This window comes from Balaenoptera physalus, assembly GCF_965194825.1.
Source record: "Balaenoptera physalus genome assembly, chromosome: 13".
In the NCBI taxonomy this organism is placed as follows: Eukaryota; Metazoa; Chordata; class Mammalia; order Artiodactyla; family Balaenopteridae; genus Balaenoptera; species Balaenoptera physalus.
In genome coordinates this window covers 14,370,937-14,396,620 of record NC_138892.1, presented here as the reverse complement: position 1 = coordinate 14,396,620, position 25,684 = coordinate 14,370,937, and the positions used below count along the sequence as shown (strand labels likewise).

Sequence of the window (25,684 nt, the reverse complement as noted above, 5' to 3'; positions counted from 1 at the left end):
GTTTGGAGAGCTCACTTGGAAGCAGCATGCTGATGAGGTCCAAAGGGGAGCGTAAAACCTAGTGTCCCTACCTGTGCCATGTAATCTAGGAAATAACCCAGGAGAAGCATTCAGAGAATCAATTACTGCCCTCCTCGTTGATCTCAGCTCTCTAAATATGGTTATAGATTGCCCAGGTCTATTTCAAATGAATTTTTGAGAAAGTCCATGAGCATGGCAAGATCTGGAGCATCTAAGGAGGGGTTGCTGTCTAGGCTGTGTGGTTATTGGATGGATGGTGAAGGAGGACTAGGAATCTCATCCTCTTCCATAGGTTCAAATCCTCTTGTCTGCCAATATTTAGTATGTTTCTTTTCTACTGGGGAAGAGAGCATCATTGCAGATTACGTGGCTTTGGATTTTAAAAAGTAGGCTTGGGTTTAAGTTCTGATTCTGCCGTGTACCGACTATGTGAGTTTGGGGGGCTTACTGAATTTCCCAGAGCTCACTCAGTTTCCTCATCAATCAACAGTAACAGCCACTTTGCTGTTTTGCCACAAGGCTTCAACGAGCTACTGCATGCCAAAGGTCCTTTCACAGTGGTTACCCAATATATCTCAGCTCTCTCGGACACTGAATATTATGGGGGCTAAATGAGAGAATCCTTTCCTTCCTCCCAACTGAAAGCCAAGATGCTTTTGGCTTATTTAAGCATGAAAACATCAGGGTGCCCCATGTACAAGCATCTTGTACCCTAGGGAACTGATACGAAGGAATCAGCATCTGTAGCAACTGCCTCTGCCCAAGTGGCTACAGCTCCCCACACATGAGCTGGGGCTGGCAAGGTGCTGCTGCCCTCAGTGTAAGTTCTGGGAATTCACGCTGTTGGTGCTGCAGACCTCAGCCTCCACTGGCTTGGCAGCCTCTGTGTGGAACTTGGGAAGCAGCCAAGATCTGAGTTCTAGCCTTAAGTGAGACTAGCTTCAGAGTGTCAGGCGCCTGTCTTTGGGGAAATAGGATTTCCTCTCGTTGGTGTGGAGTGTCAGTTTCTGGCTTTAATAAATTCAGCGTACATGAAGCTACACCATCCTCCAATTTATACCTATTGTCCCAAAGTAATTAGCACCTTCCTTCATTCTCAGAGCTGACCCACTTCAGATGATAATAGATTATATGGTCACAACTATACCCACAGAAATGCATGTGAAAGAGCAAGGTGGCTGGGCATGATTCAGGGGCCATGAAAAAATTTAAAAAATAAAAGGCTTTAGGGAATTAAAAATTGATTTTCAACACTGAGGAACTAGAGCCGTCAGCATATGCAAGTTTGAGTGCCTTGTGCATGTGTGTGTGTATGCACAGGGGAGAGGAAAAAGCAGTGGTGTGCGGGTAGATATTTAACAACCGGCTCTCAGGGTGGCAGGGCCCTCATTTGTGATGTTTTCTGATTTCCATGGTGTAAATACTCCAATCACAGATGATTTCACGCTACAAAGGTGATGTCACTGAACACAGGAGTAGGAAAGAGATGTGCACAATAAGTTCTCGTGAGCTGGTCTAAGCTGGCTCCCACACACCAATGGAAAAAGGAAACTCTAACATGAACTTTGAATACTTTTGTGATGTTTTCCTTTTTACAGTATTTATGTATAACTTTTGTAATAACAAATACTATATATGTAATTTATGTATGTGAGATATATATATATATACACACACGTATGAGACATATACACACACACCAACTTATGCATATCTGTGTGAGGATTAGTCCTAATAGTTTTCCTAAATTTTTCAGTAAATCTGAGTGAATGCACGTGACTGCGTAACACATTGAGGGCCTCTCATAAATCAGGCTGCTGCTGCGGCGTTTCATGATTAACAGGACAGTTGCCACGATTTACCTTGCTGGCCCACATCTGCTACCTAAAACATCTGGCCTTCAGTATTGAGACAGAAGCTACATGGAAAATGTGAAAATGCTCTGAGGGTTGGAGCATGAAGTGAGATCTAACCTCAGGCAAAGAGAAAAAAGAGGTTCAAGTTCAAGCAATGAGAGAACACAACGGGAGAACAGAAAGTGTAAAGTTGCTGTTTACCGACTTTGCTCTCTACATGGAAGTGTGTCCAGTAGCTCCTTACAAGAGTGGGAGGGGAGCAGGGAAGAAACAGTCTGTACTTTCGTTTATTGATGCAGCGTTTGCTGGTCACACTGCAACTTGATACAAAGAAGCCCGGCAGAGAGTAGGGCCCTGACTCTTGTTCTCATCAATGTAAACACAACATTAACATTGAAGATTCAAGAAAATGGCTAAAAAGTCCAGTGTCCCTTCAATCTGTGTAACGGTAAAGGTGCTGGCCTACCCTTGGAAGGGTCCCTAAGGGAGCCTGAGGTCATGACCTCGTCCCAGCTGCAGCGGAGTGGACGTGAACACGGTGGAGCCCAACGCATTCTTCCCGAAGTTCTCCAAACGGGCTTGTGAATCTTCAGCACTGGGCTCGAGTGAATTATGAAAGTTCTTCTAAAGGCCTGAGAGGTTCGTACCTTTCGCGTGCATGGAAACCGTCCCTTTAAAGCCCTGTCCCCATGAATCAGTCACTGCCAATAGAAAACGTGACTGGTTGTAAAACAGCTGGTCTCTGTACTTCCACAGTGCCCATCGTAGCCCCTGGATTCTGGACAGTAGGGAATTCAAGGTCATGGGGCCTCGGTGACCATCCCGAAGAAGGCGACCCACGTAAATATTGGCCGTAGACTCCTGTCCTCCTTGTTGGGCCACTGCTGATTGATAGAGGGATGTCAGCTAAGGCAGCTGTTTTTCCTTCAGAGCCTTAAAGGATCAGGTTTTCTATTTGGGATTCCCAGACCAAAAATAAACAAATAAACAAAATCCCCCAAAACAAAACAAGAGTGACCTTGAGGATAAAGAACCAACTAATCCCACGTCTAGGTCCTGCCAAGTACAGTGTCCCCACTGGGTTTTCCCAAACAGTTCCGATCACTGGGGGGCCCTCCTTTCGGATACCCAGTTGAACTGCAGGGTGAAGAAGAAAGTCCTCTCTGATGAAGAGACGTTTTTTTGCTTTTATTTCCTTGGATGGCTAACCCCTACACCCTGCCTTCTCTTTTTTTTTTTTAAAAAAAGCAATGAGAATACCCTGAAGACCTGCCTGGTGGTGCGCCTTTGCGGTAGGATAACCCCTTGCTCCCTCTCACCCTCTGTGTCCCATTCTTGGAGAGACCACGTAGGTGGGCTGTTTTTCCACGCTCTGGGAGTGATGGGTCATGGGCCAGAGGGGGACCGGCCAGATCCTTGTCCCAGATCTCCGTAGGGAGGGCAGCTTTGTTGGGCCAAAGAGACAAATAAAAACAAACCAAAAACAGCGGTGCTCAATTTGAGTTTGAAGGCTGGGCCCCAAACAGCAAGTGGCTCTCCCCCTGTAGAACGTCTCTCCCTTGCGATGGGCTTCTTAGTGCTAGCTGTTGTTCTCGGCCGTGAGATATTTGAGGGCGGCAAAGCCGTAGCGGCGGGACATGTCCTGCTGAAACTCTTCCTTCAGGGTTTTGAGACAGATGCGGTATTGCTTGTTGGACCGGAACTTGGTGATGTCGAAGCTAGGGGCGTGAGGCATGTGGATCATGTACGCGTTGGGCAGCACGATGAATTCATACTCCTGGAAGCAGACAAGAGCAGTGTGAGACCTGCAGAGCCCCCAGTGATGTATGATGAACACCCAAGCGGATGGCCGCCTGACTAAGCGAAGGAGTAAGTGGTGAATGACACCAGTAAGCAGGACAGCACCACCATGTGGAGGGGAGCAGTTCAGCGCTGTCTCCATGACCTTGGACACATTACCTGGCTTCTCTGAGCCTTAGTTTTCCCATCTATAAAGTGAAAGTAATAATACCCACCTTGCGAGATGACCAGTAATGTACGGAGAGTGCTGGGCAGAGCTTATGGCCCATAAAAAGTTCCTGATTAAGTGTGAGTACACACCCACATGTTTGCTCTAGAATGACACCAGCCACAGGAGACTCTCTTGCTCGATTAAGTGATGTCTGCTTATGTGACTTCTCATAGGGTCTGATGAGATTTAACAGTCTCGTCAGATTAGTACAAAAGAGGGGACAAAAAAGGAATGAGGAAAAAGATGCTCCACTGGACTGAAGCTCATCAAGAACAAAATTCTCAAAAACAAAACAAAAAACCCCCAACAAAAAATAAACACACACCAAAATTCTCACCCACACAGCCTTACGACGAGTCATCGTATGGTATTCTCCACTTTGCAGAACATAGATAGGAACTCAGATAAAAAATAAAATGCCTCTAAATAGCCAAAACAGGTGACATAAATTCGGGATGTGTAACTCAAAGGAGAACCAGCACAGCTGCACTCAGAATTACAGTCTCTGACTTTGGACAGAATGTCTGATAAGCTTTGGTCATCTAGCTTCCCAGCCCAGAGCAGATCAGCATAAACTCAAAGGGAAACATCAAGATGGGGAAAGGTAGCTGTTACAGGTGCAGGAATACTGACAGCAGCCAGAAATGACAGTTGATGGTGAGGAAGGAGTGAGAAAAACCATGAAAAGAAAATGCAAGAACTCCCAGGGCTTAGCTGTCTGGGATTTTTCACGTGGGGACAAAGAGCCCTACCAATCCCACCAGCTGGATTACCTGTCAGGTGTGTACTCATTATCTCCCTAAATCACTAGAAAGGGTAAAATTATGTTTGGCAAAGCAAGGAGAATATGCAACAAATTTTCAAGAGTTCTGTCAAAATTGTCTAAAACAAAGCCCAGGTCTCAGTGCTGGAAAAATTAACTTTATTGAACCAGTTCACCTCACCACACTGCCGGATGCACGAATATTACGACACTCCTCTCAAGCAGAAGCTGAGGCAGACTAAGCATTTCTGTTGGTGAGAAGCACTGGACCACCTCCAAGACTGAAAAAATGGACACTACAGGTCGTGCTCTCCGTTGTTAAATATGGACACTTCCATAACCTTCTATCTACATCAGTGCTTTGCAACCCTAGAGGCTTATTCAAATCACCTGGGACTGCTCTCAAACACACCGGAACTGTTGGAGAGTTCTCCAGGTGACTCAGGGCAGTCAGCACTGGGCATCGGTTGCTTTTTCTGAATTCAGGATGCCCCTGTTGAGAAATATTTACACTGTGCTCCGAGAGGAGGTGCCTTGGGGAACAGCATACAGAGAGACCAAAGGGTGGGGTTGAGGGGCCTAAGCATCCTTCTCCTAACTGAACCAGAATAGCTTTGCTTTTGCTTGTTTGACACAGGGGTTGCCAAGCTGTGGTGTGTCTGGCCGGCTGCATGTTCTTTAATAAATAAAGTTTTATTGGAACACAGCCACGTCCATTCTTTAGATACTGTCTACAACTGAACGACAATGGCAGAACTGAGTAGTTGAGAAAGAAACCTGTAGGTCCCACAAAGCCTCCGAAATTTACTATCTGGTTCTTTGGAGAAAAGCTTTGCAGACCCCTGGTTTAACCTATTAGAGTTCTGCAGGAGATTTCTTTTGAAGTAGGTGCTCAGTTAAGTATTAGTTGAATGAATGAAAAGGTTTCATGATTAAATACAGCCTGAAAATCGTCAGTCTTTTAGTTACAGGGTAGAATAAATAGCTGCTCCTCAGCTGCGTGCTTTGTGTCATTTATACCGAACTCCTAGAATGCTTTGTGTCAGTTACATGACTCACAGGCTGAGCGATGAATGGTCATCATTTGCTTGTCTTCATCACTGGGTTGAATGAGGATGAGGGGGTGAAATGGTTTGTCACAGGACACTCACGTGTGCCTGAGTCCTGGCTGGGAACACAACTGTCTGTCACTCAAGGGAGAAGAAAGAGAAAAGGTTTGGGAATCAACAGCCCTGAGAGTGAGTACTGTCATCTTCTCACTCTAGATCCCTGAACACGTTGTGTTCCTTCTCTGGTCCCCGCGTCTTATCTCCAAGGCCCTTCCAGCTTTAAGATCCAGGCCTCCCCTTTCCCCACAGCACCGGGTCCATAACGTCCCACTCTTCTCACCTGGGCATCCAGTTCCATGATGTGAGCCACCTTGTTCCAGCCAAAGCCCACAAACCTCCGGTCGTACTCAGGGCAGTCCCGTCTCACGACAACATACGGCTCGAAATCGGCCTCCCACTCAACCCGGTAAGGCGTGGTGGCGGTCCGCCACTTGGCAAAGTTTGTGGGTGCGTGGCCTTTAGTCCAGACGTGGTACCTGGGACACATGGAGAAAAGCCACTGAGTGGAGGGAAGGAAGCTCAGCTTTCCCAATGCTGCTGGTTTGGAGGACGAAGAGCTATGTGCTGATATAGTCCTTGTTGTGGGTTGAATTTTGTCCCCCGCCGCCCCCAAAAGCTATGTTCAACCCCTAGCCTCTAGTACCCGAGAACGTAACCTATTTGGAAAGAAGGTCTTTGCACATGTATCAAGTTAACAAGAGGTCATAGTGGATTACTGCAGGGTCTAATCCAAAGGCTGGTGTCCTTATAAGAGGAAATTTTGGATACGGAGATACACAGGAAGAATGTCATGTGAAGATGAAGGCAGAAATTGAGGTGATACACCTACAAGCCAAGGAACGCCAAGGATTGCTGGCAACCACCAGAAGCTGGAAAGAGGCACGAAAGAAATCTTCCCTAGAGCCTTTGGAGGAAGCCAGGAACTACCATCACCTTGATTTTGGACTTCTGGCTTGCAGAATGGTGAGAATAAGTTTCTGTCACTTTAAGCCACCCAGTTTGTAGTACTGTGTTACAGCAACGAATACAGTCCACTATCTACATCCTTTACTAATGAAGAGGCTATCACTATGAAAGGGTACATGACTTTCTGGAGTGCTGTCATTTATATGGAACTGCATGTTAGTCTGTAATAGGGTCATTCCTACCAGGGGCCATTGTGGAAGGCAGAAGACTCTCTTCTGGGTGACCCTGCCCTTGTATAATGTTCTCCCTCTTGAGGCAGAACCTGTGAATATGGTATCACCTCTGTGATTATGCTACATTATATGGCAAGAGGGATTTAGTACATGTAATTATGGTTACTAATCAGTTGACTTTAGATTAATTACAAGGGAGATTATGGGGGGTGGGCCTGACTTAATCATGTGAACCTTTAAATCTGAGTCTGGAAGAAAGCAAAAAGCCATGCGTGAGATGCCTATGGGGGCCACATGGCAGGCCTACAATGACAAGGAAAGGAATTCTGCCAACGACCAGTGAGCCTGGAGGAGAACCACACACTCTAGGGACAACTGCAGCCTTGCCCACACTTTGATTTCAGCCACACGAAACCCTAAGCAGAGAATCCAGACATTCCATGCTTGGACCTCTGACCCTCAGAGACTGTGACATAATAAATTTGTATTGTTTTGAGCTTCAAAACTTGTGGTAATTTGTTATATAGCAGTAAAAATGAAGACAACCATACAAAAATAATGATAATAAGCCAGTATTTAGTAAGCACTTACTCTATACTGGTTATACTGTACATGCTATACCTATAGTTTTAAATTCTTATTACGTGCCCAGTGTCAAGTTACAAACAGCAGTGGCGGAGTTGAGATTCAAACCTAGGCAGCCTGGCTCAAGGGCCAGGACCTTTAACCACTATGCTGGGTTACCTCTCTTATATGTCACTGTCACCGCACTCTCTGGCCTATATCTAGAGCAAGTAGTCAATGGCTGTGCACTAAGTTGAACAGATTAATGAATGAATGAGCACTGTAAAAACCTGAGAGGTACCTGAGACAGAAGCCAGTTAGTGGGGCAGGAATGTGCCTCTGGAAGCTACAAAGAGATGGCAGCAGGCTGAGACTCTAGTGAAAGAACAGACGGGGCCCAAGAAAAAGAACATTCTAGAAAGAAAAGCTTCAGAAAATGCCCCAAGAAACCTACTGTCAGACCGGTAGACAGTGGTCTCCAGGACTTGCTTTCTGAGACCATCCTCAGCCTCCAAACACAGTGATGAGAGAGAATTCCTGGGTACACCTTGTGGGATGTTGCTTAGAAGAGACGCGGGGCACTCTGCTTTGAGCAGAGGCTCTCCAGCGTGAGTGTGTATCAGAATCCCCTGGAGGACTATTTTCTAACAGATTTCTGGGTTCCACCCCCAGAGTTTCTGATCCAGTAGGTCTGGGGTGGGGCTTGAGACCTGGCATTTCTAACAAGCTCCCAGGGGATGCTGAGGCTAGTGGTCCAGGGACCACACTCAGAACCGCCGCCCTGGAGGACGGATGTGTAGGTGTGTGGGTGATTTCTCATTCCAGGTGCAGGGCGGAGTAGGTTTCAGCTGCTAGGAGGCTTAAGAGTTCATCGTTTGGAGGGAAGGTGACAAAAGCAATTTCTCGGAGGGAAGGTCTGTCATTTAGCACTTGGCATGGTGGCTTGCAAGCTGTTGGCCAGAGCAACAATCACGGACACAGCAGGCCAAACCCCAGCTCGCAGGCCCACGGACTTGGCCTTGAAATGAGTTCTTAAATAATCTGGGGATGGAGATGGAAGGAAGGATGTCTTGGAAATTTGCCGGGTGGTCAGCTATCAGGCTATGGCATCTAGAGCCTCTATTTTTGCATGCATCTTCAAACACTGGTAAGAAAATTCAGGACTTGATCAGTGGTCTGACGGTACTTCGGTTAAGGGCACAGGCTCTGTAGTTCCTCAGACCTGGGCTGAATCCGGGCTCTGTCATGTACTGGCTGTGTGGCCTGGCAAGTTATGTAGCCTCTCAGAGCCTCGGTTTCTTTATCTGTAAAATGGGGACAACATATCTGCCTCATGGATTTGTTGTGAGGATTAAAGGAGGTGATCACAGTGCCTGGCTCATGTTAAGCACTCAATAAACGGTAGTTATTGTTTTTTTCCAAAAAGAAAGGAGGATTGGTTGGTGGAGTATTAACTCTTTGAGGCTACTTTCCAGAATTCTGGAGGGAGGAAGAAGGCTGGAGTTTGAGTCCTGGCTCCCCCAGGACCACTCCACTCCTCAATTCCTTTATCTGTATAAAATGTGAAAAGGCAGCATCTCTGAATCGTTGCATGAATAACCTACCTGATAAGATTATTTCACAAAATAATGTTTGAGAAAACCTTCCAGAAACTTCTAGTGACTTAACAGTGGTATGAAAACCTAAGTTATTATGATCTTTCCAATAAAATTCAGATTGCCTAGAAATGTATGTTCTTTAGCTCAAAGGAAGTGTTGGCCATTCTTACACGGTTCAAAAGGGAGGTCTCTCTTTAAAATGGAAGCAGAAGGAAGGCGCAGCTCTCTCTTTCTTCCAACTGCTCTGTCAAGAGACCGAGCAGGATTCCTACTCCCCCCGCAGGGGCGCGACCCTTAATGCTGTAGCCTGTCCCCTGCAGACAGAAGCCATCGGCGCCTGTGCTATCCTGCAGACTCTCTGGGCCCTTTGGACAGGCGGAAGGGTAGCTCTTCTGCAATGTTTCTGCAGGACTCAAGGGTCTAGGAAATCAGGGAAATGAAGGGTTTGTTTGAAACTGTCACTTGGGCAACAGGAAAGTCAGCTGCCGCATTGTTGTGTCCAACCTTGGAGTCACCTTGATGACTTTAGTGGCTGAAGCTACTGCTGCCCACCCCAGGCCCGAGGACCTCGGAGAACAGACCACTCACAAGAAAAAGGGAGACGGCCTCCACGGCACTAACACGACGAAACGCACTTACCAAATGATTGAATGGACAAACAAACCAAGAGAGGAATCAGAGCCGGGAGACAGGAGCGGAACTTAAACTGAGTGAAGTAGGAGAAGAAATAAGCCGACTGCCCTGCCCAGCGCTCCTGTCCTTGCATGTGGACACACAGGTCGATCACACATGTACAAAAAGCGCATGGCATGTGGGAAGAGAAACAACACTCCAATCACACAGTTTGGGGCCAGCGGTGCTTTTTTTGGCCTTAAAATGGCCTAATGCCAGCGACAACTGTCTGGGCCAGCAGCTCTGGCGCCTGGGTTCCCAGGAATGAGAAGGGCTTCAGGCTCCCCCTCCCCCAGGAGGCGGCAGTGAGGGCCACTCACCTGAACGTGAAGAGGGTCCCCATGTCCAGCATCGACAGCAACTCTGCCTTCGACTTGGGGAATGAGAGCCGGTAGCGCAGCGTCTCGAACGCAGGGACGATCATCACCTTCTTGGTGTTGGCAAGGTCGAGCTGGATGACAGACTTCCTGGAGAGTGGGCAGGAAGAGAGACAGGGTCCCTGTGATGCCAGGCAGAGGCCTTCCCCACGGGACGGCGTGGAGGTGGTTGGCACAGGGAGGGGTCAGCCTCTCGGGTTAAAGATGGGGGATCCGAGGCCCGGGGAGGCCAGGTGGCTGGTCCAACGCCACTCGGGAGCCCTGCTGTCTCTGGACCAGAGAGCGGAGTCTTCCTGGAGAGTGAACAGAGAGGCTGGGGACCCTTCCTCACTTTCATAGTGTGTGCCCCTGTCAGAGCCAAGTGCAAAAGCCAAGTGTCTGGGATGCACAGGGTTTGGAGATCTGCCTACTTGCTGGGCCCACTGCGTCGGCCACGTGCTCCTAGTGCACCACTGGCCACAGGAGAGTGGGACATAAAGCTAATGAGGTGATCACCAACTTGGGCATTTGTGGGTCCCGTCTCTGTGACTCTTCAATCCTTTCACTCCTTCACATCCCGAGCCTTCAAACTGGCCAGACACACCCCACGCAGCCAGCAACCAATGCGCCAGAGCTCTGCCATCCCTCGTCCTCTCATTCACTCCTGGCCTTTGAGCCTGGCCTTCTGCTTCTCTGAGACCCATGTCCTGCCTTCTGGATTTATCTGCCATGGCCCAGCTCTGTGGCCATCCTTTGAAAGAGAGAAAGGCCCAGAAAGGTCACAGTGCATGAGGCTTGCAATGAACACAGACAGGATTTAAATCCTGGCTCTGCCACTTTAGGAGTCTTGCCATATTGTACAAGTGATTTAGCTTCTCACGAACTCAGGTTCCTCCCTAAAATGGGGCAATAATAACTCACCCCTGAGCTGCTGTGGAGACCGGACAAGGTAATAGAAATACTAGCACTGTTTGGTACACCTGGCACATGGCAGGCTGGAAGCGACAAATGGTCCCTATTACATGGCAGTGCTGTCCTCTTCCCTGGCTTCACCTTCCAGCATCTCTTTGGCCGTGGCTTTGATACTTCATGCGGGCTTCTGCTCAGACCAGTGACCCTTAGGTCTCAGGCCAGCCTGGGCTGTCTGCTCATTATCTCTGAGACAGAGAAAGCAGTCTCCCTTGGGGTAATGTGAGGCATGGAAGGCACTTTGCAAAAGTACTGGAAATAGCAGCCCTCCAAAGCAATACAATTGCTTGCTGCTTAAAGTCACTTTCACTTAACAGGAGTCTGAGCCTGTGCATATGCAGGGACCGGGGCTGGTCTGCCAAGAGCCACCCTACAAGGAAGGAACATGTTAGCCCTGGCCAGCGTGGGACAAGAACAGAGCGGCGATCCAGGAAGAACGTCAGCAGCGTTTGGAAGCAACAAATGAGGGGGAACCTGGACCAGGTCAGGATAAGGACAGGTCTCGGAAACCACTCTTGGTTGAGGGGTCTCACCAGCTCCCAGTGCAGAGGGGGTGGTTGAGATAGACTGGAAATTGACGTGGGAATCCTCCAAATATCAGCTGCAGTTCACTCTTTATAATTATGCTTAAGTTAACTATATACCGAATAATACATGGCCCTCATGTCACTATTTCAGGGGAGATTTATAAACGATGACACCAAGATAGAATCTGGGTGAGCTATATGTAGCCGGTTGGAGGACCAGAGGTCTGAGTCACCCCGTCTGGCCTGCATTTCTCTCTTTGTCTTCTCTGAGCAATGACTTCATACAAACACCCGAGGTTTCCTCATTGATGGCCAGGCATTCTCTTTCATATCAACCCTACACTGGACATGAGCAGAGCTGGAGCTCATTACCTTTCCCCCAGGAGAGGTATGTACCTTATTTACAGATATGGGTGTTAGGGATGGGACATATGGGTCTAAAGAATACCCTTGGATCAAGATGGCGAAGCCCCTGGAGGGAGGAGGGAAGATGTCCCAGCACTGATGGGTGGTTGCTATTCATTCAACAATCACCGAGCACCTACTATGTGCCAGGCACTGTGCTTGGCACTTGGAAATACAGAACAAAACATCCAGTCTCTTCCCACCTGGTGCTTACATTCTCATCTGAAATGTCTCAGGATACTTAAAGCCCAAGGGCAAGTATCTCTAAATTGGGGCTCGAGATTGCATTTGCAGTTAATTATTTGAAGATATGATTGCTATGGAAATGGAGTGGGAGGCTAGGAGGGCTGAACCATGAAGGGAATGGTGAAGTGTACACACATACACAGTAGATATAGAGATCTATGAACATGGACGTCTCTATCTATATAAACCCCAAATTACTATTACAGTCAAGGTTATTATAGAAGCCACTTCTTGGAATAGAAGATAATTCCCCCTCTCATGGTCCCGGTACATAGGGGCAGCTCTGAGCTATGCTGACACAGGTGAAGCCCTGGCCAGGGCCGGGTGTTCAGGGGTAGACACTTGGGCTGAGCAAATCAGTTTTTCACTCCTGGAAATCTGAACAGATGCAGAGACTGGAGATCACAGAGCTGACTTGCACTAACATCAGGCAACACTCCAGAGGTTTCTGAACTTCTACTGCGAGGGGCCCGGAGCTGCCCAGGGTTAATTATGGTCCCAAGTATTGGTTTTCCAAATCCTACTTTGATTCCGTAAGATAAACCATTCAACATTTTCCCCCCTTTGATTTCTTTTCAGTTTAATTAAGTGCCTAGCACTGGTGTCTGTTGCTTGCAACAAACCCACCAATATATTGCAAGGCCCAGAGTAAGCAGATCCAGTCAGCAGCATGCCCTACAAAACTGAGTCCTAGAAAACCTTATTTCCCTCTGCACAGAGAGCATCAGACTCTCAAGTGTTTTCTGCAAATTCCCTTTAACCTCGCTAAAACACAAAATGCCACGGAGATGGATTTGTCACTAGACAGGTCCGTTTCAGCCTCAGTTCAAGGAGGCTTTGATACCGATGTCCTGAATGGGTCTCATTATGAAGTTGTTTCAGCAACAAAGTGGTTTCAGGGCACCAACTCTAAGCACATCTGTTCCTTGAGATGGTAATGGCAGCCTGGGCTTTCCTGCACTGTGTCCTGCTAGCACATACTACCTTGGCTGGGCCTGCTGACCACCTGGAGTTGCACGGTCTGTGGCCATGCTCTACCTGGAAAGCGAGTCTAGCAGGGGATGGAGTGTTTCCAGTGCAGAATCCTCCAGGAGCAGGGGAGGGCAGGATGGCGAGGTGGGAAGGCTGGCCTGGGAGCCAAGAAACCTGCGTTCTGCAGCCAGCTCTGACCAGCTGAGTGGTTCTGGGTCCCATCATTCATCTCTCTGAGACTGGTTAATCTAGAGTATTCAAACTGAAGATTTTGGAAGGCAGTCTGGTGCAGTAGTAACCAGGCAAACTTGGCTTCTAGCTGACTCCACCAATCCTCTTGGGCAAGTCACTTGAACCCTTCTGAGTCTCCAAGTTCATGCATGGGGTAAATACTTTGATGAGAAAAAGCACACGGTGCGTGCAGAAGTGCTGGTGCAGTGCCTGGCACACGCTAGGTGCTGACTACACAATGGCTGCTATTCCTGATGGTTAGTTTTATGTGTCAATTAGGCTGGGCTGTGGTGCCCAGCTGGATGGTCAAACAGTCGGTCCCGGCCAGGGCTTCACACGGGGAAGCATAGCTCAGAGCTGCCCCTATGTACAGGGACCACGAGAGAGGGAATTATCTTCTATTCCAAGAAGAGGCTTCTATAATAACCCCATTTTGCCTTAGAAGCAGGTCTAGATGTTGCTGTGAAGGTATTTTGTGGATGTGATTAACATTTAGAATCAGCTGACTTTAAGTAAAGGCCCTTACCCTTGATAAATGTGGGTGGGCCTCCTCCAATCAGTTGAAGGCCTTCAGAGCAAAAACTGAGCTTAACTGGGGAAGAAGGAATTCTGCCCCAAAACTGTCACAGAGAAATCCTGCCTGAGTTTCCAGCCTACTGACATGCTCTATGGATTTCGAACTCGCCAGTCGTCACAATTCCTTAAAATCACTATCCAGCCATCTACCCATCCTACGGTTCTGTTTCTCTGAAGAATACTGATTGATCCACTTGCCCTTGTCCAGGACCCCTTCAAAAATATTCACAAACCTACTAGAACGTTTTTGGACTGAAAACTTGTAAAAGACACCCTAGGTATCTACAGAAGTAAATGAGAAACCCGCTGGTATAACCGAGCATGGTAAACACAGTGACTCAGAGGCAGCTGGCACCGGGTTCAGGTCCTGCCTGCCACCCTCCTGTGACCTTGGCGACACTGTAGTCACAGGCTCCCCATCTGTAAAATGGAGGTAACACTCCTCTCTTACCAATCGGAACTGCTGTGAGGATGAAATAATCATTTAGAGCCAGGCATGCGCCTGACTTGGAATAACTGAGTAACAAATGAGCTTGCGTCCCCTTTCCCAGCTCAGCTTCCCGGTGGGCCTGGTGCAAGAGAAAGTACGAGGGCAGAGGGTTCAGAAAAGGCCACAAACTGCCCACAACCAGGACAGATTTTCTGGCTTGCCAGCCTGCTTGTCTATGGAGACAGAGTTTATTTGATTTCGGTCTCCAGCCAGCTCCCCGAGTCCTCCCTCATGTCAAAAACAATTCAGGTGTTTCTGACAGAGTAAATTCATCCCTTCCAGCCTGGCGGAGCCGACCTGGTAGCAAACCGTGAGCTGGGTGGTGCCTGTCTTCCAAGTCCCCCATCTCCTCTCCTGTGCATCTTTTCCCCTCAGCCTCTCGTGCTAGTTTACTCAAGTATGCAAATAGTTCATGGCCTTTTTTGCTCCCATTTGGTAAAACTGGTGACCGGGTTTGCGGGGCGGTGGGGGGGATGTGAGTAGCAAGGCTTCCTGTGCCAGTTGAGGGGACGGAGATGGGCAGAGACTGCAGGCGTTCATGGGGCTTAGCGCTAAGTTGAAGCAACAGCACGAAAGGGTACACTGTTAGGTAGATGGGCTTCCTGGTGCTTAAAATGACCAAACCTGAAGACTGACCCTGGCAGTTGACTGCACATGCACAAACATGCATGCACACGTGCACGCGCACGCACACGCGCACACACACACACACACACACACACACACACCCTCCCTCTCTTCCTCTCTCTTTAACTCCATCCTTTGCCCTAGAGGCAGGTCTCTGTCACCAGGAAAACAGCCCAGGTTCCTGGCATGAAGAGATTACGGGAAAGTGTCTCAGAGAAATAAGAAACAGGGATGCACTGTGTAGTTCTAATGACGTCACCTCATCAGCGGTGAACATGAGGGCGCTGAGGCTGCGAGGCTTAGGTTTGCAACCCGGCTGCTTACTTAACCTCTTTGTTCCCCAGTTTCTGTCTATAAAGATGGGGACGGTGATCACAGCATTAATCTCAGAGGGTGTTTGTGAGGACTGAATGAGTTCCTATACATAAAATGCTTAATCCGTGCCTGGCAGGTGACAAGCACTGATGTGCGCTGGCCATCGGCATGAGTGCCCGCCCCTCTTCTCATGCCAGCCTGACCGCGCTCATAAAGCCTGGCGCCCACCCTGGATTTTCCCACTTTGCTCTTTCATTGGTTCCTCGCTTGTTCCACTCTGTGCCAGGCACTGTTGGAGCACTTGGGATACACTGGTAAATGGAACAGGCAGAAATCCCTGCCCTCGTGGGGCTGACATTTTACAGGTGGGGGACAGACGAGAAGAACAAATAGTGAATCACATAGTGTGTTGGAAAGTGAGACCTGCTGAGAGAGAACGGAGCTGGGTGAGGGGTGTTAGGAACGCCGGAGGTGGAGAATGGGTTGTACTTTTTAAATAGGCAGGCGTCATGGAGAAGGGGATATCTAAAACAAATACCTGGAGTAAGTGAGGGAGCATGCCATGTGGTGACCTGGGTTAAGAGCTTTCTGGGTTAAGGAAACAGCCAGTGCAAAGGTCCTAATGACAAGAGCACAGTAAGGAACAGAGAGAGTACCTAGGAAGGGGACCAGAAAGGCCATGGGGGAGGGAGAGGGTGCTGCAGCTCATACAGGGCCTTACAGATCACTGAAGGGTGTGGTGGGCAAATGCCTCCCCCGCCTCTCCCCCAGTGATAACCACCTCCTAATCCCAGGGACCTGCAGCTATGTTACCTTACACAGCAAAAGGGACTCCGCAGATGCGACTAAGGATGCTGAGATAGGAAGGTTGTCCCGGATTATTCAGGTGGGTGCAGTGTAACAGAGAGGGCCCTCCTAAGAGGGAGTTAGGAGGCAGAGGCTGGAGTGACACGGCCACAAGCCCAAGAAGGTGCGTGGTCTCCCAGCAGCAAGAAAACAGATTCTCCCCTAGAGCCTCCAGACAGCAGCCCTGCTGACGCCTGGATTTTAGCCTCCACAGACCCTTTTCGGCATCCTTACAGCAGCAACAGGAAACTAATACAAAGGTCTTGAGATCTTCCTCAGTGAGATGGGGAGCCACCAGGGAACTCTGAGCTGGGGAGTCAGAGGATCTGTTTTCTGTGTTAGAAGAATCACTCTGCTGCTGTGTTGAGAGCCGACTGTAGGGTCGCCTGGGTAGAAGCTGGGAGGTCAATCACGGGGCCCTTGATGTAACACAGGTGCTACCTTATGGGGTGGCCAGATATTCCGATGTTTCAAGAGGAGCCAACTAAAACGGTTTTCAACCCTTGTGGGGAATGGGTCTCTCTCAGGGGCTGCCAGTTCGAAGAGAGGCTGAAGAGTGAGAAAAAGAGCTTGATCTTCCGCATCAGACGATGCTGATTCTATCTCAACACCACTTTACTAACCGTGTAATCATGGGCAATTTTCTTAACTCTGGGCTTTTGTTTCCTTATCTTGATGATAACAAATACTTCACAGGCTTGGTTATTAAGAGAACTAAGATAATATATTCATTAATTAGTGAATATTTATGAAGCCAGACAGAAATATTGAGTCCAGAGCTGGGTGAACAGATATAACCTCTGTCCTGACAGAGCCCAAAGTGGAGGGAGGGAGAGAGGCAGAAGTGTAGGCTCTCTGGTGTGGAACTTCCCATCACTGAGCTGTGTCCTTTTCATTTTTTCATAGAGACAAAAAGTATACTAAAGATTATCAGGCACTGAGCAGAGAGGGAATGGGGAGTTATTGTTTAACGGTTACAGAGTTTCAGTTTTGAAGGCACAAAGAATTCTGGAGATAGATGATGGTGATGGCTGCAAAACAATGAGAATATTCTTTTAATGCCACTAAACTGTACACTTAAAAATGTATAGATGGGTTAAAATGATACATTTAAAAAAAATTTTAATTTTATTGGAGTACAGTTTTATAATGTTGTGTTATTTTCAGGAGTACAGAAAAGTGATTCAGTTATACATATACATATATTCATTCATTTTAAGATTCTTTTCTCATATAGGTTATCACAGAGGATTGAGTAGAGTTCCCTGAGCTATAAAGTAGGTCCTTGTTGGTTATCTATCTTATACATGGTAGTGTGTGGGTGTTAATCCCAAGCTCCTGATTTATCCCTCCCCCTCCACCTTTCCCCTTTGGTAACCATAGGTTTGTTTTCAATATCTGTAAATCTGTTTTTGTAAATAAGTTCATTTGTATCTTTTTTTAAAAAAGATTCCACATATGAGTGATATCATGTGGTATTTGTCTTTCTCTGTCTGACTTCACTTAGTATGATAATCCCTAGGTCCATCCATGTTGCTGCAAATGGCACTGTTTCATTCTTTTTTTTTATGGCTGAGCAATATTGATTATATATATGTATACCACATCTTCTTTACCCATTCATCTGTGGATGGACTTTTAGGTTGCTTCCATGTCTTGGCTATTGTAAACAGTGCAGCAATGAACATTGGGGTGCATGTATCTTTTTGAATTATGGTTTTCTCTGGATATATACCTCAGAGTGGGATTGCTGGATCATATGGGAGTTCTATTTTTAGATTTTTAAGGAAACTCCATACTGTTCTCAGTAGTGGTTGTATCAATTTACATTCCTACCAATAGTGTAAGAGGGTTCCCTTTTCTCCACACCCTCTCCAGCATTTATTATTTGTCAACTTTTTGATGATGGTCATTTTGACTGGTGTGAGGTGATACCTCATTGTAGTTTTGATTTGCATTTCTCTGATAATTAGTGATGTTGAGTATTTTTCATGTGTCTATTGGCCATCTGTATGTGTTCTTTGGAGAAATATCTGTTTAGTTCTTCTGCCCATTTTTCAATTGGCTCGTTTGTTTTTTTGACATAGAGCTACATGAGCTGTTTGTATATTTTGGAGATTAATCCCTTGTTGGTCACTTCATTTGCAAATATTTTCTCCCATTCTGTGGGTTGTGTTTTCGTTTTGTTTATGGTTTCCTTTGTTGTGCAGAAGCTTTTAAGTTTAATTAAGTCCCATTTGTTTATTTTTGTTTTTATTTTCGTTACTCTGGAAGGTGGATCAAAAAAGATACCGTTGTGATTTATGTGAAAAAGTGTTCTGCCTATGTTCTCCTCTAAGAGTTTTATATTGTCCGGCCTTACATTTAGGTCTTTGATCCATTTCGAGTTTATTTTTGTGTATGGTGTTAGAGAATGTTCTAATTTCATTTTTTTTACATGTAGCTGTCCAGTTTTCCCAGCACCACTTATTGAAGAGACTGTCTTTTCTCTGTTGTATATTCTTGCCTCCTTTGTCGTAGATTAATTGACCATAGGTGCACGAATTTATTTCTGGGCTCTCTATCTTGTTCCATTGATCTATATTTCTGTTTTTGTGCCAGTAACATATTGTCTTGATTACTCTGGCTTTGTAGTATAGTCTGAAGTCAGGGAGTCTGATTCCTCCAGCTCTGTTTTTCTTTCTCAGGATTGCTTTGGCTATTCGGGGTCTTTTATGTTTCCATATAAATTCAAAATTTTTTTGTTCTAGTTCTGTGAAAAATGTCATTGGTTGAGCTGTGTTCTAAAAAGCAGAAGTGGGACTTCCCTGGTGGCGCAGTGGTTAAGAATCCGCCTGCCAATGCAGGGGACACGGGTTCGAGACCTGGTCCGGGAAGATCCCACATGCCACGGAGCAACTAAGCCTGTGCGCCACAACTACTGAACCTGCGCTCTAGAGCCTGCGAGCCACAACTACTGAAGCCCGCCTGCCTAGAGTCCGTGCTCCGCAACGAGAAGCCCCTGCAATGAGAAGCCCGCACATCGCAATAAAGAGTAGCCCCCCCCTTGCCTCAACTAGAGAAAGCCCGTGCACAGCAACAAAGACCCAATTCAACCAAAAATAAATAAGTAAAAAAAAAAAAAAAAAAGCAGAAGTTAGCCACTCAGGCGAGGGGGTTCAAGGTATTTGCAAAATTTGGAAATAAGAAAGCATATAGGATTCAGGGGAACTGAATTTCTTAGAACACACCTGGTACATTGTAAGTGGTCAATAAACAAACAGTAATCAAAAGTGCTTGTATTTCTTCAACGTTTCAGTAACAAGCACTGTGCCAGGCACTTTATAGGCATTACTCCTTGAATCATTGCTGATATACTATGACATAAGTACTAGTATTCCCAGTTTACTGAAGAAGACATTCAAACTCTGAGAGGTTAAGTAATTTGCCTTAAAACAACAAATGATGATGATGATAAAATCATCATTGTATGAATGAAGGCTGCACCAGTGTAGAAATAACCTGGAAAGATCAATAATCGCAGGATCTATGTGGACCGAGTCTGTTAATGTGGTGACTTTGCAGCTAGAGCAATGAGCTTCTTGGAGCCCATGGATTAAGGCAGTTGGTGGGAGAGGTTAGGAAGGGGACGGAGGGAGACGGCAGGAGGCTGCAGCCTGCACGCTGATGCCCCTTTGGCATCCCGATGGTGGATCCCACGTTGTAGCAGCTAACTGGGCAGAGGCCACAACACAGGTAGCGTTTGGAGGTGCAGAGACGGGCGTTGACCTCCTGGCTTACTGAGCCTCCTGTGCTGGTGATTTTTTTTTTTTTTCTTTATCATCCACTAGCTTCTCTAACAACTACAGTCTGCCTCTGACTCCTTGGATCAGGCCAAGGTTGGCAATGGCCTCTCATTGTCAAATCCAACAGACTTCTCCTTTCTCATCTTTCTTGACTTTTCTCTGCACTTGGTGCTAAAGACCACTCCCGCTGCCCTTAGCTTTAGAACAATGTCCCAGAATTCTGGAGAACATCTTCCCACCCTCTTGGGCTTTGGTCAGGGTAATTGTTTTATGCCATCAGCCCTCTTGATGCTGGTTACCATCTGGACACATCTCGTTGCCCCTACTCCCTGGGCAGGGATGGAGATCCTCACTCTCTAGACACGAGAGCTTCCACTCCTATAACAGAAGTGGTTGGGCTGATTTCTTTGTGTTGGTGCAATGAATGGCTGAGGCTGGTGCTGACAGGTGACAAACTGCTCGGAACCATGGGGCCGAAGGCACTGCGGCTGCCGTCAGGATGCCCGGAGAGAATGAGACGTCGGCTCTCAGAGCCTCGGAGGTCCACAGCATCAAATGTCAGAGAGCCCATTGTTTAATCAACCCTGTGTTGTAAGGAATCCAAGCGATGCTCATACAAGTTCCCAGGACTCACTCACAGGCAAGTTATATTAAAAGGAATGGGAGGAGGGAAAGAAATTTGTGCTGGAGTGTGTGTCTGTTTCTGAAACCCCAGAACAGTATCACGCTTTCTCTTACGTCTTTGTGTGCAGCCAATTAGAGAACTTTACTTCCCTGCACCTCCCCTGCCCACCTCTGTTGGCCTTGATGTGTCCCCCTTGACGATGGGGCTACATCTTCTTTGGGACTGGTTCGTCCTGGACTTTTCTTTTTAATTTTTATTTTATATTGGAGTACAGTTGTTTTACAATGTTGTGTTAGTTTCAGGTGTACAGCAAAGTGATTCAGTTATACATATACGTGTATCCATTCTTTTTCAGATTCTTTTGCCATATAGGTTATTACAGAATACTGAGTAGAGTTCCCTGTGCTATATAGTAGGTCCTTGTTGATTATCTATTTTATATATAGTAGTGTGACTATGTTAATCCCAAACTCCTAATTTATCCCTCCCCACTTCCTTTCCACTTTGGTAACCATAAGTTTGTTTTTGATGTCTGTGAGTCTGTTTCTGTTTTGTGAACAAGTTCATTTGTATCATTTTTTAAGATTCCACATGTAAGTGATTATCATATGGTATTTGTCTTTCTCTGGCTTATTTCACTTAGTATGATAATCTCTAGGTGTATGCATGTTGCTGCAAATGGCATTATTTCATTCTTTTTCATGGCTGAGTAATATTCCATTGTATATATGTGACACATCTTCTTTATCCATTCCTCTGTCCATGGACACTTAGGCTGCTTCCGTCTCTTGGCTATTGTAAATAGTGCTGCTATGAACATTGGGGTGCATGTATCTCTTAAAATTATGGTTTTCTCTGGATATATGCCCAGGAGTGGGATTGCTGGATCATATGGTAGTTCTATTTTTAGCCTTTTTGTTTTGTTTTGTTTTAATTAATTTATTTATTTATGGCTGTGTTGGGTCTTCATTTCTGTGCGAGGGCTTTCTCTAGTTGTGGCAAGCGGGGGCCACTCCTCATCGCGGTGCGCGGGCCTCTCACTATCGCGGCCTCTCTTGTTGCGGAGCACAGGCTCCAGACGCGCAGGCTCAGTAATTGTGGTTCACGGGCCTAGTTGCTCCGCGGCATGTGGGATCCTCCCAGGCCAGGGCTCGAACCTGTGTCCCCTGCATTGGCAGGCAGATTCTCAACCACTGCGCCACCAGGGAAGCCCTTCTATTTTTAGTCTTTTAAGGAACCTCCATACTGTTCTCCATAATGGTTGTACCAATTTATATTCCCACCAACAGTGTAGGAGGGTTCCCTTTTCTCCACACCCTCTGCAGCATTTATTGCTTGTAGATGTTTTGATGCTGGCCATCCTGACAGGTGTGAGGTGGTACCTCATTGTAGTTTTGATTTGCATTTCTCTAATAATTAGGGATGGTGGGCATCGTCCTGGACTTTTTTGCTCACCGAGGATGGCGGGTGGTGGCAGTAGTAATAACATGCAGAGTGCCTGCTTATGTACCTATCAATCAGCTCTGCTAGGCTTGAGGTCAAGGATGAGCCTTGTTCATGGTTATGTTTCTAGCTCTGGCACTGTGTCAGGCACACAGCAGGCATGCAATAAATACGCAGGGAATGAAGGAATCAATTTGCAGTTGTCTTACGTGAGAGAGAGGGTGGTACTGTGAAGAGGGCTCTTTGGAAGCAACAGAGCTGGGTGGCAGTTGTAGTTCTGCCACTTAAATACATACGACTTTTGATCAAGTTTATCTTTTGCATTTAAAAAATGATAACGTTTGTGATTAAAAAAGATAACATTTAGGGACTTCCCTGGTGGTCCAGTGGTTAAGACTCTGCACTTCCACTGCAGGGGGCGTGGGTTCGAACCCTGGTTAGGGAACTAAGAGCCCGCATGCCAGCAGAGCATGGCCAAAACAAAACAAACAAAAAACCCAAAAAACATTTGTCAAGCACCTAGCACACCACCAGGTGCATGGGAAGGGGGGTGTTTGTAAACGTCTCTCTCCCTTCCTCAGCCTGCACAGGCTGCCGGCACCCTCGGGTCCTCCCACGAGGCTCACGAGGCTCACGAGGCGTAGACGGGCACAGTTGGGGTGATCCCTATTTGAAGAGAAGGCTGAGATTCCCCCGTACCTTTCTGATTTCAGCTTATTCCTGGAACTACGTGGGCGCGGTGCAAACAGAACCAGTGAGCAAGCCGGCAGATGGTGAAGAGCAGCAGGGCTACCGCGGCCACAGACACCAGCAACCAGTGAGAAGCACAGATAGGTGCATGTGCACGTGTACATGTGTGTCTGTGGCTCTGAGAAGCCCCCTGGTCCCCAGCTGCCCCCCACACCCCTTACATTGCCTACCTTCAAGAGTACCAGATAGAATCATGGCTTCCAACCAGAGCAATGGGAAATCATCTGAATAACACTTTTCAGGACTTAGCAACCTACCTCTGGGCAGAGAGGGCAGAGGGAGCAGAGTTAAGCTGTGCTTATCATCTGCTCAGATAACTGTGGAGGCAGACCTGGGCACAGCCCGTCCCAGGCCTTGCTGCACTCCCCTGCACAGGAGGCCGGGTAATGGGGTTTGCTCACATTCTATTATAGTTGCCTAGGAAATGAGCTCCCAGCAGACAGGCTTCCAGGAGGTGTGTGGGGACAACAGCAAGGACTTGCAAATGAGGGAGATAAAGCTGCCTACAGGGCGTGGCACCGTGAGACTGACACATCAGGGATGCGGGCAGAGAGGGGCAGAGTCATCTTGAGAGCTGGGGGGGCCCCCAGGGCCAGCAAAACTGGGTGGTTCCTGAATTGATGGCATTAACACATCCAGAGGGAGAAGCTGTCAGGCAGGGAGGGGCAGGAAGGAAAGAGAAGCAAAGAATGAGCTTTTGGGGGCATGTTAATAAAAGAAAAAACTATCGTTGACTGCTCCCGGCTCTGTGCCAGGGACTCTATAGTCAGAATCTCATGTCCTTCTCAACAACCTTATTCATTCCTGTCTATCTAATTAATTACCCCACTGCCCTGTTTGCTGTTAGCAATCACGGCTGAACATCCAGCGGTGCTTTCTATGTGCTGCCCCGGGTCAGCTGTGAGCTGGAGGTTAACCGGAGGGGCCATCAAGAGTTTTGCAGTTCAGAGGGCAGCTCTGGGGCAGCCTGCCCAGATTCAGGCCCTACCTGGACACTCACCTGCTCGTTCTCTCCAGCAAGTTACATCTTTGTGCCACTGTTTTATCCTCTCTGAGATGGGGATATACTGGGACTTGGGCTGTGGGGTTTTGTACAAATTAAATGGATTATCTCATGTAGAGCTTAAGACAGTTCTTCAACGCATAGAATGCACTTGATAACTACAACCTATGAGGATGATCATGGCCATCATGATGATGGTAGAGATCAGCCCATCAGGCGTTTGGATCAATAAACAGGTTAAGCACAACAGCAAACAAATGGCGGGAGAGGGTGTGGAGAAAAGGGAACCCCCCCCCCACATTGTTGGTGGGAATGTAAATTGGTGCAGCCGCTGTGGAGAACAGTATGGAGGTTCCTCAAAAAACTAAAAATAGAATTACCATATGACCCAGCAATCCCACTCCTGGGCCTATACCCAGAGAAAACCATAATTCAAAAAGAGTCGTGTACCACAATGTTCATTGCAGCACTATTTACAACAGCCAGGACATGGAAGCAACCTAAGTGTCCATCGACAGATGAATGGATAAAGAAGATGTGGTACATATATACAATGGAATACTACTCAGCCATGAAAAAAGAATGAAATAATGCCATTTGCAGCAACATGCATGGATTTAGAGATTATCATACTAAGTGAAATAAGCCAGAGAAAGACAATTACCATATGATATCCCTTGTATGTGGAATCTAAAATATGCCACAAATGAACTTATGTACAAAACAGAAACTCACAGACATAGAGAGCAGACTTGTGGTTGCCCAGGGGGCAAGGGGATGTGGAGGGATGGAGTGGGAGTTTGGGGTTAGCAGATGCAAATTATTATATATAGGATGGATAAACAACAAGGTCCTACTATATAGCACAGGGAACTATATTCAATATCCTGTGATAAACCAAAATGGAAAAAAATATAAAAATGTAAACATATATGTATAATTGAATCACTTTGCTGTACAGGAGAAATTAACACAACATTGTAAATCAACTATACTTCAATAAAACAAACAAACAAACATTATAAAAACAGTAAGCACAGAACGCCTTTGGATAAGCCAGGATAAGCAAGATGTCTGCTTAGTGATGCTGTGCCCGTGGGCACGTTATTTCACCCAGGCATCCTCATCTGTTAAATGAACTGCGATGAGGTTAAATGACAAAATACATGCGAAAGTGCCTGCGACAGTGCTTGGCCTCTAATACGTGCTCAATAAATGCTACAGTAGAAACAAAATGACGAATGTACACAAGGGAATGCCACCTGGTAATGTCCCTCATCGAGCAGCCAGTCGGCCTCGCCTGGCGCCACCTGTCCCTGGCCTTGTTCACATTTCTGTCCTTCATTCAACCAGTGTTTACAAAGCCGCCATCATGTGCCAGGGGACACGTGATGGGGGAGGGCGGTTAGATGTCATCCTGCAGAGAACACAATAAAACTGGAATCTGTCACTCCTGTACACTCTCAGGATATAGTCTCAACCAACGTGGCACGTTTGTCCCCTCGAAAGCGAGGCAACATTTGCAAAGCAAAGCACAGAGATTTAAAGCTTCAAGCACTGAACAAAGGTGAGGATTCTGCTGGGTTAGGGAAAGAGGCGAGAAACCTGCCCCAGTCTCATGCATGTGGGACGTCCCACCTGACAGAGCTGTCTAGGCCTCTACCATTCTGGAACATTCCTTGAACATGCCAAGATATTTCATGCCTTTATACCTATTAGTCCTTAAAGCCTGAACTGAACGATCACCTAGTTTCGAGGCCTTCCCAGCCCAGCCACACTGGGTCA

The 25,684-nt window shown here is 47.0% G+C and overlaps 1 protein-coding gene and 1 long non-coding RNA gene across 5 annotated transcripts in view; one reads left to right on the top strand and one right to left on the bottom strand.

The window, feature by feature from the left end:
- Window positions 1-25,684, top strand: part of LOC309641222 — a 551,394-nt gene that overhangs the window by 66,425 nt on the left and 459,285 nt on the right. The gene's annotated exons all lie outside the window — the stretch shown is intronic.
- Window positions 2,056-25,684, bottom strand: part of LARGE1 (LARGE xylosyl- and glucuronyltransferase 1) — a 603,451-nt gene continuing 579,822 nt past the window's right edge. For all 4 annotated transcript variants that reach the window (XM_082420995.1, XM_082420992.1, XM_082420994.1 and 1 more), the window contains 3 exons: window positions 10,054-10,200; window positions 6,041-6,236; window positions 2,056-3,654 (listed from right to left, as the gene is read on the bottom strand). In XM_082420995.1, coding sequence (XP_082277121.1) covers window positions 3,457-3,654; window positions 6,041-6,236; window positions 10,054-10,200 — 541 coding nt within the window. In that variant the 3' untranslated portion in view covers window positions 2,056-3,456. The remainder of the gene's footprint in view (window positions 3,655-6,040; window positions 6,237-10,053; window positions 10,201-25,684) is intronic.